Below are 12,521 nucleotides of genomic sequence, written 5' to 3'. Positions count from 1 at the left end.
TGCCACTGCACTCCAGCCTGGGCGACAGAGCGAGACTCCGTCTCAGAAATAAATAAACAAAATTTAAAAATAAATAAAGAAATAATAGAAATTTAAAAACAAAATAAAGGGCTCTTCCTCGTCTACTCCCCTAACTATAAGGGACCCTTACCCCCGACATTACTATCAAATAGAATGGACTCTTCCTCTCCTCTCCATGAACAATAATGAGCTTTTCTGACCTCCCTCGCCCAATATAACAGTTTGTCCCTGTCACCTCTTCTTTTTTCTGTGGGATCCCCCTTTTCCCCAACCGTTGGGACGTCCCCATGACATCCCCCCTGGGCTTACCCCGAAGTAGTTCCGCGGCACGTAGCCCTCCTGGCCGTGCAGCGCGGCCCACCACCAGTCGGTCTCCTCTGGCCCGTCCCTCCGCAGCACGGTGACCGACTCGCCCTCGCGGAAGGACAGCTCGTCCCCGAACTCGGCGCTGTAGTCCCAGAGAGCATACACCGCCCCGCTGTTCATCAGCCCCATACTCTGCTCAACGTCTGAAACATGCCACGGAGGGGAAGGTGAGAACCTGGCCCAGGGGGTCCAAGAACGGGCCACGTGGGGACCAGGAGAGGCCCTGGAATTTGGCACCTGTCCCAGCAACCACCTGAAATCTTGTGTGTGCCCACGGCTGCGGATGGGAACAGGAGCTGGAGTCAGATGCCGGGACTGGCCGTCTTTGAGCATTCGAGGAAACTGGGGGAGGCATGCCATGGGCCACCCATTCCTGAGGCAGGGTCAGAGGCTCCCATTTCCTTTTTGTTTTTTTTTCTTTTTTCTTTTTTTTTTGAGATGGAGTTTCACTCTTGTCACCCAGCAGGAGTGCAATGGTGTGGCCTCATTGCAACCTCCACCTCCCGAGTTCGAGCGATTCTCCCACCTCAGCCTTCCAAGTAGCTGGGATTACAGGCGTGCACCACCACGCCTGGCCAATTTTTGTATCTTTTTTTTTTTTTTTTTTTTTTGAGACGGAGTCTTGCTCTGTTGCCCAGGCTGGAGTGCAGTGGCGCGATCTCAGCTCACTGCAAGCTCCGCCTCCTGGGTTCACGCCATTCTCTCGCCCCAGCCTCCGGAGCAGCTGGGATTACAGGCGCCCACCACACGCCCGGCTAGTTTTGTATTTTAGTAGAGACGGGGTTTCACCATGTTAGCCAGGATGGTCTCGATCTCCTGACCCCATGATCCGCCCGTCTCGGCCTCCCAAAGTGCTGGGATTACAGGCGTGAGCCACCGCGTCCAGCCAATTTTTGTATCTTTAGTAGAGACAGAGTTTCACCATGTTGGTCAGGCTGGTATCAAACTCCTGACCTCAAGTGATCCACCTGCCTCGGCCTCCCAAAATGTTGGGATTACAGGCGTGAGCCACCTGGCCCGGCCCTCCATTTCCTTCTTGTACATTGCTGAATCCCCGTGTCAACCCTAGCGGTCCAGTCTTTTGCCCTACCCTGGCACTTAGCTTAAATGGCACAGTCTCTAAGGAAGATTCACACCTTCCTTGAATGATAGGGTCCTTTAAATTGGCTCATGGACTGCCTCTTTCTTTGTTTTCTTTTCTTTTTGGAGACGGAGTATAGCTCTGTCGCCCAGGCTGGAGTGCAGTCGGGCGATTTTGGCTCACTGCAACCTCCACCTCCGGGTTCCAGCGGTTCTCCGGCCTCAGCCTCCCAAGTAGCTGGGACTACAGGTGCACACTGCCACACCCGGCTAATTTTTAAAATATTTTTAGTAGAGATGGGGTTTCACCCTGTTGCCCAGGCTGGTTTGGAAATCCTGAGCTCAGTCAATCCGCCTGTCTCAAGCCTCCCAAAGTGCTAGGATTACAGGCATGAGTCACCGCGCCTGGCTTTCTTTTCTTTCTTTCTTTTTTCTTTTTCTTTTATTTCTTTTTTTTTTTAATTTTATTTTGAGACAAGGTCTCACTCTGCCACCCAGGCTGCAGTAGTGCAGTGGTGAAATCAAACTCACTGCAGCCTCAAACTTCCAGATTCAAGAAATCCTCCTGCCTCAGCCTCCTCCTGATTCTTTATATTATTATTAAATATTTTGTAGGCCGGGCACAGTGGCTCACATCTATAATCACAGCACTTTGGGAGGCCAAGGCGGGCAGATCACCTGAGGTCAGGGGTTCGAGACCAACCTGCCAACACGGCAAAACCCCATCTCTACTACAAATACAAAACAAATGAAAATGCAAAAAAGTTAGCGGGATGTGGTGGCAAGTGCCTGTAATCCCAGTTACCAAGGAGCCTGAGGCAGGAGAATTGCTTTCACCCAGGAGGCAGAGGCTGCAGTGAGCTATGGTGCCATTGCACTCTAGCTTGGGTGATAGAGCAAGACTCTTGTCTCAATAAATAAATAAATAAAAATAAAAATAAAATATTTTGTAGAGGTCAGGCGTGGTGGCTCACACCTGAATCTTAGCACTTTGGGAGGCGAAGGCGGGCAGATTGCCTGAGCTCAAGATTTTGGGACCAGCCTGGGCAACGTGGCGAAACCCCATCTGTACTAAAAATACAAAAAATGACTTGGGCATGGTGGTGAGTACCTGTAGTCCCAGCTACTCGAGAGGCTGAGGCAGAAGAATTGCTTGAATCCAGGAGGTGGAGGTTGCAGTGAGCCGAGATTGAGCTACTGCACTCCAGCCTGGGCAACAGAGTGAGACTTAGTCTCAAAAATAATAATAATAATTAATAAATAAATATTTTGTAGAGACGGGGGGTCTCTACAATGTCCTGTAGCCCGATCAGGCTCAACTTTCAAATATATAATCCTCTGTCTCACCCATAAGTCCTAGGACCTGCCTCACTCCGATTCTCCATTAAGTTCCTCACCCACACCGAGACACAACTGGCTCCTCCAGGTGTGAAATGACCCTGTGCACAATCCCCGTGGCACAGCCTACTTCGCCCCACCCGTCGGGGAACTAGGTGATGCAGCCTGCCCCCTGGAGAGATAGGGTATAGCCTTGTGTCTTCCTACAAGCCCCTTTCCGGCAGCTGCAGCCTGCTCACCTGCCAGGAGTGTGGCAATGCCTCTCCCACAAGTGGCAGAGCCCACCTGCCCACAGCCCTATGCCAGGTGGATGGCAGGGTTGAAACGTTCAGCTCCTCACCCCTGAAGACGGGAAAGGTGAACAGACCAATCTTCACAGCCATTCTCCTCCCCAAAGGTGTCCAGCTCGCTCGCATAGCACAGTCTCCAAGTCCCCTTTTCCCTTAGGAGGGCACAGTCGCCCACCCCCGCAGGCGGTCCATCCCTCCTCCTCCTCCTCCGCAATCCTGCCAAGTGGTTGGTGCAGCCCACACACCCTCCTCTCCCTAATAGGGGGTAGTTGCGCCCCTCCCCGCTCCTGTACACCCGCCGGTACCCAGGCGCCAGCAGCCCTGCCTCGCACCTGCCAGGTAGGTGGCGCAGTCAGCATAACCCTCGCGGTAAGGGTCGCACTTCTCGAAGGCAGTGGCGCCGTCGCTGAGCGTGGTGGCGAAGATTGCAGCGCCATGCTGCACCAGCGCCATGCAGATGACTGTGTCGTTGCACGACGCCGCGCAGTGCAAGGGTGTCCTAGGCGTGGGGGTGGGGGGTTGCAGGGAGCGATGCATGAGAGGCTGCGCGTCCGCCCACAGGGGACCCAGCCCACCGCGCGGGTCGGGGCTCACCAGCCGTGGCTGTCGGGGGAGTTGACATTGGCGCCCGCGGTGATGAGGAAGTCCACGATGGAGTAGTTGGCGCCGCAGATGGCGTTGTGCAGGGCAGTGATGCCCTCCTCGTTGGGCTGGCTCGGGTCGTTCATCTGAGTGCAGCAGGGGAGAGGAAAGGCTCAGTCCCGCGGTTGGCATCTGCGCCGCCCCCGCCGCGCCCACCTCCGGCTCAGCAGCGCTCACCTCCTTCACCGCCTGCTGCACCACCTCCAGCTCTCCGGTCAGCGCCGCGTCCAGGAGGAGCACCAGAGGGTTGAGGCGCGCGCGGCGAGCCTTGCGCGGGGAGCCCGCCTTCCGCAGCACGGAGCGCATCTCCTGGGGGACAGGGCGCAGAGGTTAGTGACTTGGAGGGATTGTTAGTATATCCACGACCCAGAGTAGGAAACAGAGGTCCAGGGACCTGTGGCACCCATCTAGACAGGGGTAGGACTGGGATTCCCTCGGGGTGGGGTGCTGGGGTGCCTTCCATCACCTCCTAGAGCCTCCAGTTCCCTGTCATAGATAGGGAATCCCGTGATTTGAGAATCTTGGGCCTTGAAACGTGAGAGAAAGCTGGGGGCCATGGGATTGGTGGCAAAGTAATTCTATCATTTCAAAACAATGATTGTGGAACCCAGTTATTCAATTCACACACAGTCTCACATTTCTTTTGTTAATGAATGCAATGAGGCACACGTGACAAAATCTTACCAGGTGTGTTCATTCCAGATGTTTGGAATTTGAGTATTTTATTATTCTTTGTGCTTTCTTTTTCTTTTCTTTCTTTCTTTTTTATTTTTTTATTTTTTTGATACGGAGTCTTGCACTGTCCCCAGGCTGGAGTGCAGTGCAGTGGTGTGATCTCAGCTCACTGCAACCTCCGCCCCCCAGGTTCAAGCAATTCTCCTGCCTCAGCCTCCTGAGCAGCTGGGATTACAGGCATGGGCCACCACGCCCGGCTAATTTTCATATTTTTAGTAGACACAGGGTTTCGCCATGTAGTCCAGGCTGGTCTGGAACTCCTGACTTCAGGTGAGCCACTCAAAAATGGCTGGGGTTTTTTTTTTTTTTTTTTTAAGGCGGAGTCTCGCTCTATCACCCAGACTGGAGTTCAGTGGCCGGATCTCGGCTCACTGCAAGCTCCGCCTCCCGGGTTTACNAGACACAGGGTTTCGCCATGTAGTCCAGGCTGGTCTGGAACTCCTGACTTCAGGTGAGCCACTCAAAAGTGCTGGGATTTTTTTTTTTTTTTTTTTTTAAGGCGGAGTCTCGCTCTATCACCCAGACTGGAGTTCAGTGGCCGGATCTCGGCTCACTGCAAGCTCCGCCTCCCGGGTTTACGCCATTCTCCTGCCTCAGCCTCCCCAGTAGCTGGGACTACAGGCGCCCGCCACCTCGCCCGGCTAGTTTTTTGTATTTCTTAGTAGAGACGGGGTTTCACCGTGTTAGCCAGGATGGTCTCGATCTCCTGACCTCGTGATCCGCCCGCCTCGGCCTCCCAAAGTGCTGGGATTACAGGCTTGAGCCACCGCGCCCGGCCCAAAAGTGCTAGGATTACAGGTCTGAGCCACTGCGCCCGGCCTCATGTGCTTTCTTATTTTTAATTTTCTTCCTGTAAGATTCCTTTATTCTGGGCTGGGCCAGCGCACACCCGTGGTCCCAGCTACTTGGGAGGCTGAGGCAGGAGGATTGTTTGAATGGAAGAGATGGAGGCTGCAGTGAGTCATGATCATGCCACTGCACTCTAGCCTGGGCAACACAGTGAGACCCAGTCTCAAAAGAAAAACAATGCATTTATTTATTCCAAGTGTGTGAGTCCGTGGCATTTGTGATTCTGGTCTTTGCTGTCAGTGATTTTAAGATTCTGGAATTCAGAGATCCCAACAGCCATGGAAACCAAAATTCCCAGATGCTCAGTTATTTCAAGTTTTCCAATATGTTGTGATTGCAGAAATGCTACGTTGTGCTATTTCAAATGGCTGAGGGGCCAGGACTTTGCAATCCCAAGATTCTATGATTGAGAACTTTAATATTCTTCCATTAGAATTTTATTTTTATTTTTTTGGAGATAGAGTCTCACTCTGTCGCCCAGGCTGGAGTGCAGTGGCGCGATCTTGGTTCACAGCAAGCTCCGCCTCCCAGGTTCATGCCATTCTCCTGCCTCAGCCTCCCAAGTAGCTGGGACTACAGGTGCCCGCCACCACACCTGGCTATTTTGTATTTTAGTAGAGATGGGGTTTCACCGTGTTAACCAGGACGGTCTTGATCTCCTGACCTCGTGATCCACCCACCTCGGCCTCCCAAGGTGCTGGGATTACAGGTGTGAGCCACCATGCCTGGCCCAGAATTTCATTTTAAAAGACTAGAAGGAAATGCCTGGGTGTGGTGGCTCATGTGTGTAATCCCAGCACTTTGGGAGGCTGAGGAGAGTAGATCACCTGAGGTCAGGCAGGAGTTCAAGACCAGCCCAGCCAACATGGTGAAACCCCGTCTCTACTAAAAATACAAAAATTAGCTGGGCATGGTGGTACACGCCTGTAATCCCAGCTATTCAGGAGGCCGTGGCACGAGAATCACTTGAACCCGGGAGGCAGAGTTATAGTGAGCTGAGATGGCGCTATTGCACTCCAGCCTGGGTGACAGAGTGAGACTCCATCTCAAAAAAAAAAAAAAAACACTAGAAGGAAATATTCAAAATGTTAATGATGGTTCTCTGTGAGTGGTGTGATTTTGTCCTCCTTCTTCTACTTTTATTTATTTTCCCCAAGCTCTCTATGTGTTGGTGTTATTTCTTTATAATGGAAAGTGTTAATTTAAAATATAAATCTCAGCTGGGCACAGTGGCTCATGCCTGGTTGAGACCAGCCTGGACAACATAGTGAGAACTGTCTCTACAAAAAATGTTAAACATTATCCAGGAGTGGTGGTGCATGCCTGTAGTCCCAGCCACGGGGGAGGCTGAGGCATGAGGATTGATTGAGTCCAGTAGGTGGAGGCCGCAGTGAGCCATGATCTTGCCACTGCACTCCAGCCTGGGCAACAGAGTGAGACTCTGTCTCAATAATAATAGTAATAACCCTCTATTACAACATATCAAACATATCAGTGCATGAATTTGTGATTTTATAATTCAAAATATGAGCATCTTTAATTGTCAGATTTGGTGACTTCAAGAATCGGTAATAATCAGTCCACGATACTAACTTTTTTTTTTTTTTTTTTAAGAGAAGAGGTTCCTTTTATTTTATTTTGAGACAGAGTTTCTCTCTGTTGCCCAGGCTGGAGTGCAGTGGCGTGATCTCGGCTCACTACAGTCTCTGCCTCCTAGGTTCAAGCAATTCTCCTGCCTGAGCCTCCCGAGTAGCTGGGATTATAGGCATGCACCACCAGGCCCAGCTAATTTTTGTATTTTTGGTAGAGACGGGATTTCACCATGTTGGCCAGGCTGGTCTTGAACTCCTGACCTCAAGTGATCCACTCGCCTTGGCCTCCTGAAGTGCTGGGATTACAGGCATGAGCCACCGTGCCTGGCCTAACTTTATAATTCTAAGATCCTGTCCAATCCTTTAAATGCTGTAGGGCTGTAAAATGTTACTATTCTAAGATGGTGACACTAGCGTTTGATTCTTACATTCTATGAGTTTTTAAGTTTCTCTGTGGCCAGGACTTTGTGATTCTACAACGGGATGCTCAGCCATTTCAACATGCTGTCATTCTTCCCCTCTTGATTTCAAAATCCTCAGCCTCAAGGTTCCTTGCTTTTACTCTCAGGAGGGCCTGGGAATAGGCATTTTGGGGTGTCCACCTGACCCCTACTTCTCTGAGAAGTTATCTCTTCCCTCTGTTTACCCACACGGATTATTCAGGTCTGTTCCATGTGGCTTAAACTCTCTTCCCGGTCAAGATGCAGGGACCAAGATCAGCAGGAGACCATCCCCTGGTCCAATGGTGACAACAGTAAGAGCAGTTAACAGTTATGTGCCAGGTATTATACTAAGCACTACGTTAATGTATTTCATCTTGGCTGGGTGTGGTGGCTCATGCCTGAAATCCCAGCACTTTGGGAAGCCAGGGCAGGCAGATCACTTGAGGTCAGGAGTTCAAGCCAACATGGTGAAACCCCATCTCTACCAAAAATACAAAAAATAGCCGGGCGTGGTGGCATATGCCTGTAATCCCAGCTACTTGGGAGACTGACGCAGGAGAATCGCTTGAACCCAGGAGGTGGAGTCCCGCACTCAGCCAAGACTCACTTTTTGTTTATTTATTTATTTAGAGATGGAGTCTTGCTGTGTCACCCAGGCTGGAGTGCAGTGGCGCGATCTCGGCTCACTACAACCTCCGCCTCTGGGTTTAAGCGATTCTCCTGCCTCAGCCTCCTGAGTAGCTGGGATTACGGGCGAGCGCCAACACTCCTGGCTAATTTTTGTATTTTTTTTTACTAGAGACGGGGTTTCACCATGTTGGTCAGGCTGGACTCGAACCTCTGACCTCATGATCCGCCCACCTTAGCCTCCCAAAGTGCTGGGATTACAGGCATGAGCCACTGCACCGCTGAGACTCACTAGAGAGCCAAGCCAGGCACAGTGGCTCACGTCTCTAATCTCAGCACTTTGGAAGGCTGAGAGGCAGATCACTTGAGGTCAGGAGTTTGAGACCAGGGTGGCCAACACGGTGAAACCTCATCTCTACTAAAAATACAAAAATTAGCCAGGCGTGGTAGCACAGGCTTATAATCCCAGTTACTTGGGAAGCTAAGGCGGGAGGATGGCTTGAACCTGGGAGGTGGAGGTTGCAGTGAGCCGAGATCAAGCCACTGCACTCCAGCCCGAGTGATGGAGCAAGACTCTGCTTGAAAAAAAAAAAAAAAAAAAAAATAGAGGAGAGAGCAGAGCAAACACAAGAGACACAGAGACAAAGAGGGAGAGAAGAGAGGGTGACTGCTTTGATTCAGGCAAGACTTCTCAGTCCCAGAATGAACTCACTGTTGTGCCAAGACTCAGTCATGTCCAGGTGTAAGACTCAAGATTGCTGAAGGAATGCCCAGGGCAGGGCACAGGCACAGGTTATTGGAGAGAAGGAGCAGAGTACATCTCTATGTAGCCACAACTCCCAGATGGCCCTCCATATGCTCACACACAGCTATGCCTAAAGACTACATTTCCCAGCATCCCATTGCAATGGGGCTCCTGGCCAGTGGGAGCAGGCGGAGTGATGAGTGAACTCCCAGGTTCTGCCTGAAAGGGGAAAGCACACTTTCTCTTCTTCTCTCTTCCTGGCTGGAGGGCAGACTTGGTGACAGCCATCTAGGACCATGAGGGCAGGCTCACCCCCCGATGGATGGCAGAGCCCCAGGTAGATGGAGCCTGAGTCCTAACTCCAGTGAGCTGCCTACAGTCCTGAGCTGCAAACTCCTGGACTTTTACTCAAAAGAGGAGAAAACTTCGATCTCATCTAAGTCACTGTATTTGGGGGGCTCTTTGCTACAGCCCTTGGATCCACGTAGCAAACATACCCCAGTTTCCTCCTGTATTACTTACCATGCTCTGCGGCTGCTCTGGTGGGCTGCTCTGGGACGGGGCCGGGGGTGGAATGGGAGCTGGTGGGGCAGGAGCAGGAGGCCCTGCCCTGGCCTCAGATCCCTCAGTGATGGTGGACAGCTCTGGCTCCAGCCCCCCGGGCCCTGGCGCCCCATGGCGATGGAAGAGGCGGCTGATGATCTGCTGGTACTGTTTCTTGTGGGTAGGGGGCAGGGCCACGGCAGGGGCCTGCTCCATGGAGCCCCTGCGTTTGAGGGGCCGGGGAATTTCTGCCAGCACCCGTGCCACCTCCTCCAGCTCGGGCACCGACTGTGCCTCCGGTGGCAGTGCTGGCTGCAGCCTCGTGGGGCTGAGAGGCCTTGCTACAGTGCCTTCATCCACATCGCCAGCCTCCAGCACTGGGGTCAGCAGCCCCTCTATCTCCGGCTCAGGCTCCAGCTCGGTGGGGGGTTTGGGGGATCCTAGCCGGAACAAGAGCCCCATCAGAGGACACGTCCCCAGGAGACAGCCAAGACTCCCTCTCCACAACTTCCAGGACATACAACCAGCACATGATTTTCTGTGTGACCTCAAGGAAGTTCCTTGCCCTCTCTGGGCTACACTTTCTTTGGGCTGTGAATAATATACAATTATGAAGCCTCCCATTTATTGAGCAGTTACTATATGCCTGGCACTTTACATGCCTACCTTACTGTAATCTCACCACTGCCTTATGAGGTACACAGACTGCCATCTCCCTTTATTACTGAAAGGGAATCTGGACCTCAGAGAGGACAAGTCAGTTGCCCAAAGCCATGCAGTTGGGACTTGAACTCAGTTCTGGCTGACTCTAGAATCCACTACTACCAACCATGATAGATGTGACTTTCTGAGATCCTAAGAACTTCCTCTCCTAACATCTCAGGCAGAAAACTCCAGCAGGAAGTAGAATCCTGGTGTTTAATGATTTCTTCTCTGTCTTACTCACTCTGGCAGTAAAGCAAGTGGAAATAAAAATATGCATTATTGGCTGAGTGGAGTGGCTCATGCCTGTAATCCCAGAACTTTGGGAGGCCGAGGCAGACAGATCTCTTGAGGTCAGGAGTTTGAGACCAGCCTGGCCAACATGGTGAAACCCCGTCTCTACTAAAAATACAAAGAAAAAAAAGAAAAAGAGGCCAGGCGCGGTGGCTCAAGCCTGTAATCCCAGCACTTTGCCGAGATGGGCGGATCACGAGGTCAGGAGATCGAGACCATCCTGGCTAACATGGTGAAACCCTGTCTCTACTAAAAAATACAAAAAACTAGCCAGGCGAGGTGGCAGGCGCCTGTAGTCCCAGCTACTCCGGAGGCTGAGGCAGGAGAATGGCATAAACCCGGGAGGCGGAGCTTGCAGTGAGCTGAGATCCGGCCACTGCACTCCAGCCTGGGTGACAGAGCAAGACTCCGTCTCCAAAAAAAAAAAGAAAAAGAAAAAGAAAATTTCTTTTTTGCTGGGCGTGGTGGCACATGCCTGTAATTCCAGCTACTCGGGAGGCTGAGGCACAGGAATCACTTGAACCCAGGAGGCGGAGGTTGCAGTGAGCTGAGATTGCACCACTACACTCCAACCTGGGTGACAGAGTGAGATTCCATCTCTCTCTCTCTCTATACACACACACACACACACACACACACACACAACATTATGTATATAATGTATATATATTTATGTATAGTATGTATATATATATAAATAATACACACACACACACACACACACACACATGTCTGGGCGTGGTAGCTCAAGCCTGTAATCCCAGCACTTTAGGAGGCCGAGGTGGGTGGATCACCTGAGGTCAGGGATTCAAGTCCAGCCTGGCCAACATGGCAAAACCTCGTCGCTACTAAAAATACAAAAAATTAGTTGGGTGTGGTGGTGCATGCCTGTAATCCCAGCTACTTGGGAAGCTGAGGCAGGAGAATCACTTGAACCTGGGAGGTGGAGGTTGCAGTGAGCTGAAATCTCGCCATTGCACTCCAGCCTGGGCAACAAGAGTGAAACGCCATCTCAAAAAAAAAAAAAAAAAACACACACACACACACACACATACACATTATTTCATTGAATCCCCATCACAATTCTATAGGGTAGATACTATTAATCTCCCTTCACAGATGGGAAACAGAGGTTCAGACAAGTAATTTATCCTCAGTCACACAGCAAGTCAGCAGTGTTAGCCAGGATGGTCTTGATCTCCTGATCTTGTGATCCACCTGTCTCGGCCTCCCAAAATGCTGGGATTACGGGTGTGAGCCACTGCGCCCAGGCTTTTTTTTTTTTTTTTTTTGTATTTTTTTGTATTTTTTAGTAGAGACGGGGTTTCACCGTGTTCGCCAGGATGGTCTCGATCTCCTGATCTTGTGATCCGCCCGCCTCGGCCTCCCAAAGTGCTGGGATTACAGGCGGGAGCCACCGCGCCCGGCCTTCTTTTGTGTTTTTGATAGAGATGGGATTTCGTCATGTTGGCCAGGCTAATCTCGAACTCCTGACCTCAAGTGATCTGCCCACTTCAGCCTCCCAAAGTGTTGGGATTACAGGTGTGAGCAACAGCACCTGGCCCATCAGGTGCTGTTTTAAGGACTTTATAGGAATTTAGTAACATATGTCAATAAGATAGATTCTATCACTATTTGCCTTTTTTTTTTTGAGACAGAGTCTCGCTCTGTCACCCAGGCTGGAGTGCAGTGGTGCAATCTCAGTTCACTGCAACTTCCACCTCCCAAGTGATTCTACTGCCTCAGCCTCCTGAGTAGCTGCGACTACAGGCACCTGCAACCACACCCAGATAATTTTTGTATTTTTAGTAGAGACGGGGTTTCATCATATTGGCCAGGCTGGTCTCAAACTTCTGACTTTGTGATCCACCCGCCTTGGCCTCACTAAGTGCTGGGATTACAGGCGTGAGATACTGCGCCCGGCCCATTATTTGCCTTTTACACTTAAGAAAATTGAGGCCCAGAGAGGTTAAGTGACTTGCCCAAGGTCACACAGTGTAGAACAGGGCAGTCTGGCTTCAGGGTCCACACTTACTTTGCACTGTCCCTGACTCCTACTCAAATTCCCAAGCTCACCTGGCCTAGCTCTCTGCAGGGACAGTGCTTGTAAAGGGGCATTTGGCTGTGATCTCCCCGCCTCCCCAGGGCTGGTCTGGTCCCCCTGCCAATTTGTTCTCCCTTTACCCAGTCCTCTAGGGCCCTCATTGCTGACTCACCTTCGTTCACAGGGGGCCATGTCTGTTGGGGAGGCTGG

General features: G+C 51.3%; 1 protein-coding gene across 1 annotated transcript in view; it reads right to left on the bottom strand.

Annotated features, from left to right (window-relative positions):
• The window catches only part of PPP1R13L (protein phosphatase 1 regulatory subunit 13 like), a 13,366-nt gene extending 2,975 nt beyond the window's left edge, over positions 1-10,391 (bottom strand). Inside the window, 6 exon segments of the mRNA XM_017874365.1 lie at positions 331-530; positions 3,428-3,594; positions 3,690-3,823; positions 3,915-4,046; positions 9,251-9,730; positions 9,732-10,391. Of these exon segments, the coding sequence (XP_017729854.1) occupies positions 331-530; positions 3,428-3,594; positions 3,690-3,823; positions 3,915-4,046; positions 9,251-9,730; positions 9,732-9,803 (1,185 nt within the window). The 5' untranslated portion in view covers positions 9,804-10,391.
• Positions 10,392-12,521: the final 2,130 nt, after the last annotated feature.

The sequence above is a fragment of the Rhinopithecus bieti genome, unplaced genomic scaffold (genome assembly GCF_001698545.2).
Source record: "Rhinopithecus bieti isolate Rb0 unplaced genomic scaffold, ASM169854v2 scaffold_7888, whole genome shotgun sequence".
Taxonomy (NCBI): Eukaryota; Metazoa; Chordata; class Mammalia; order Primates; family Cercopithecidae; genus Rhinopithecus; species Rhinopithecus bieti.
Note: the sequence above shows the minus strand (reverse complement) of the source record. Positions and strands in the feature narration are given on the sequence as shown.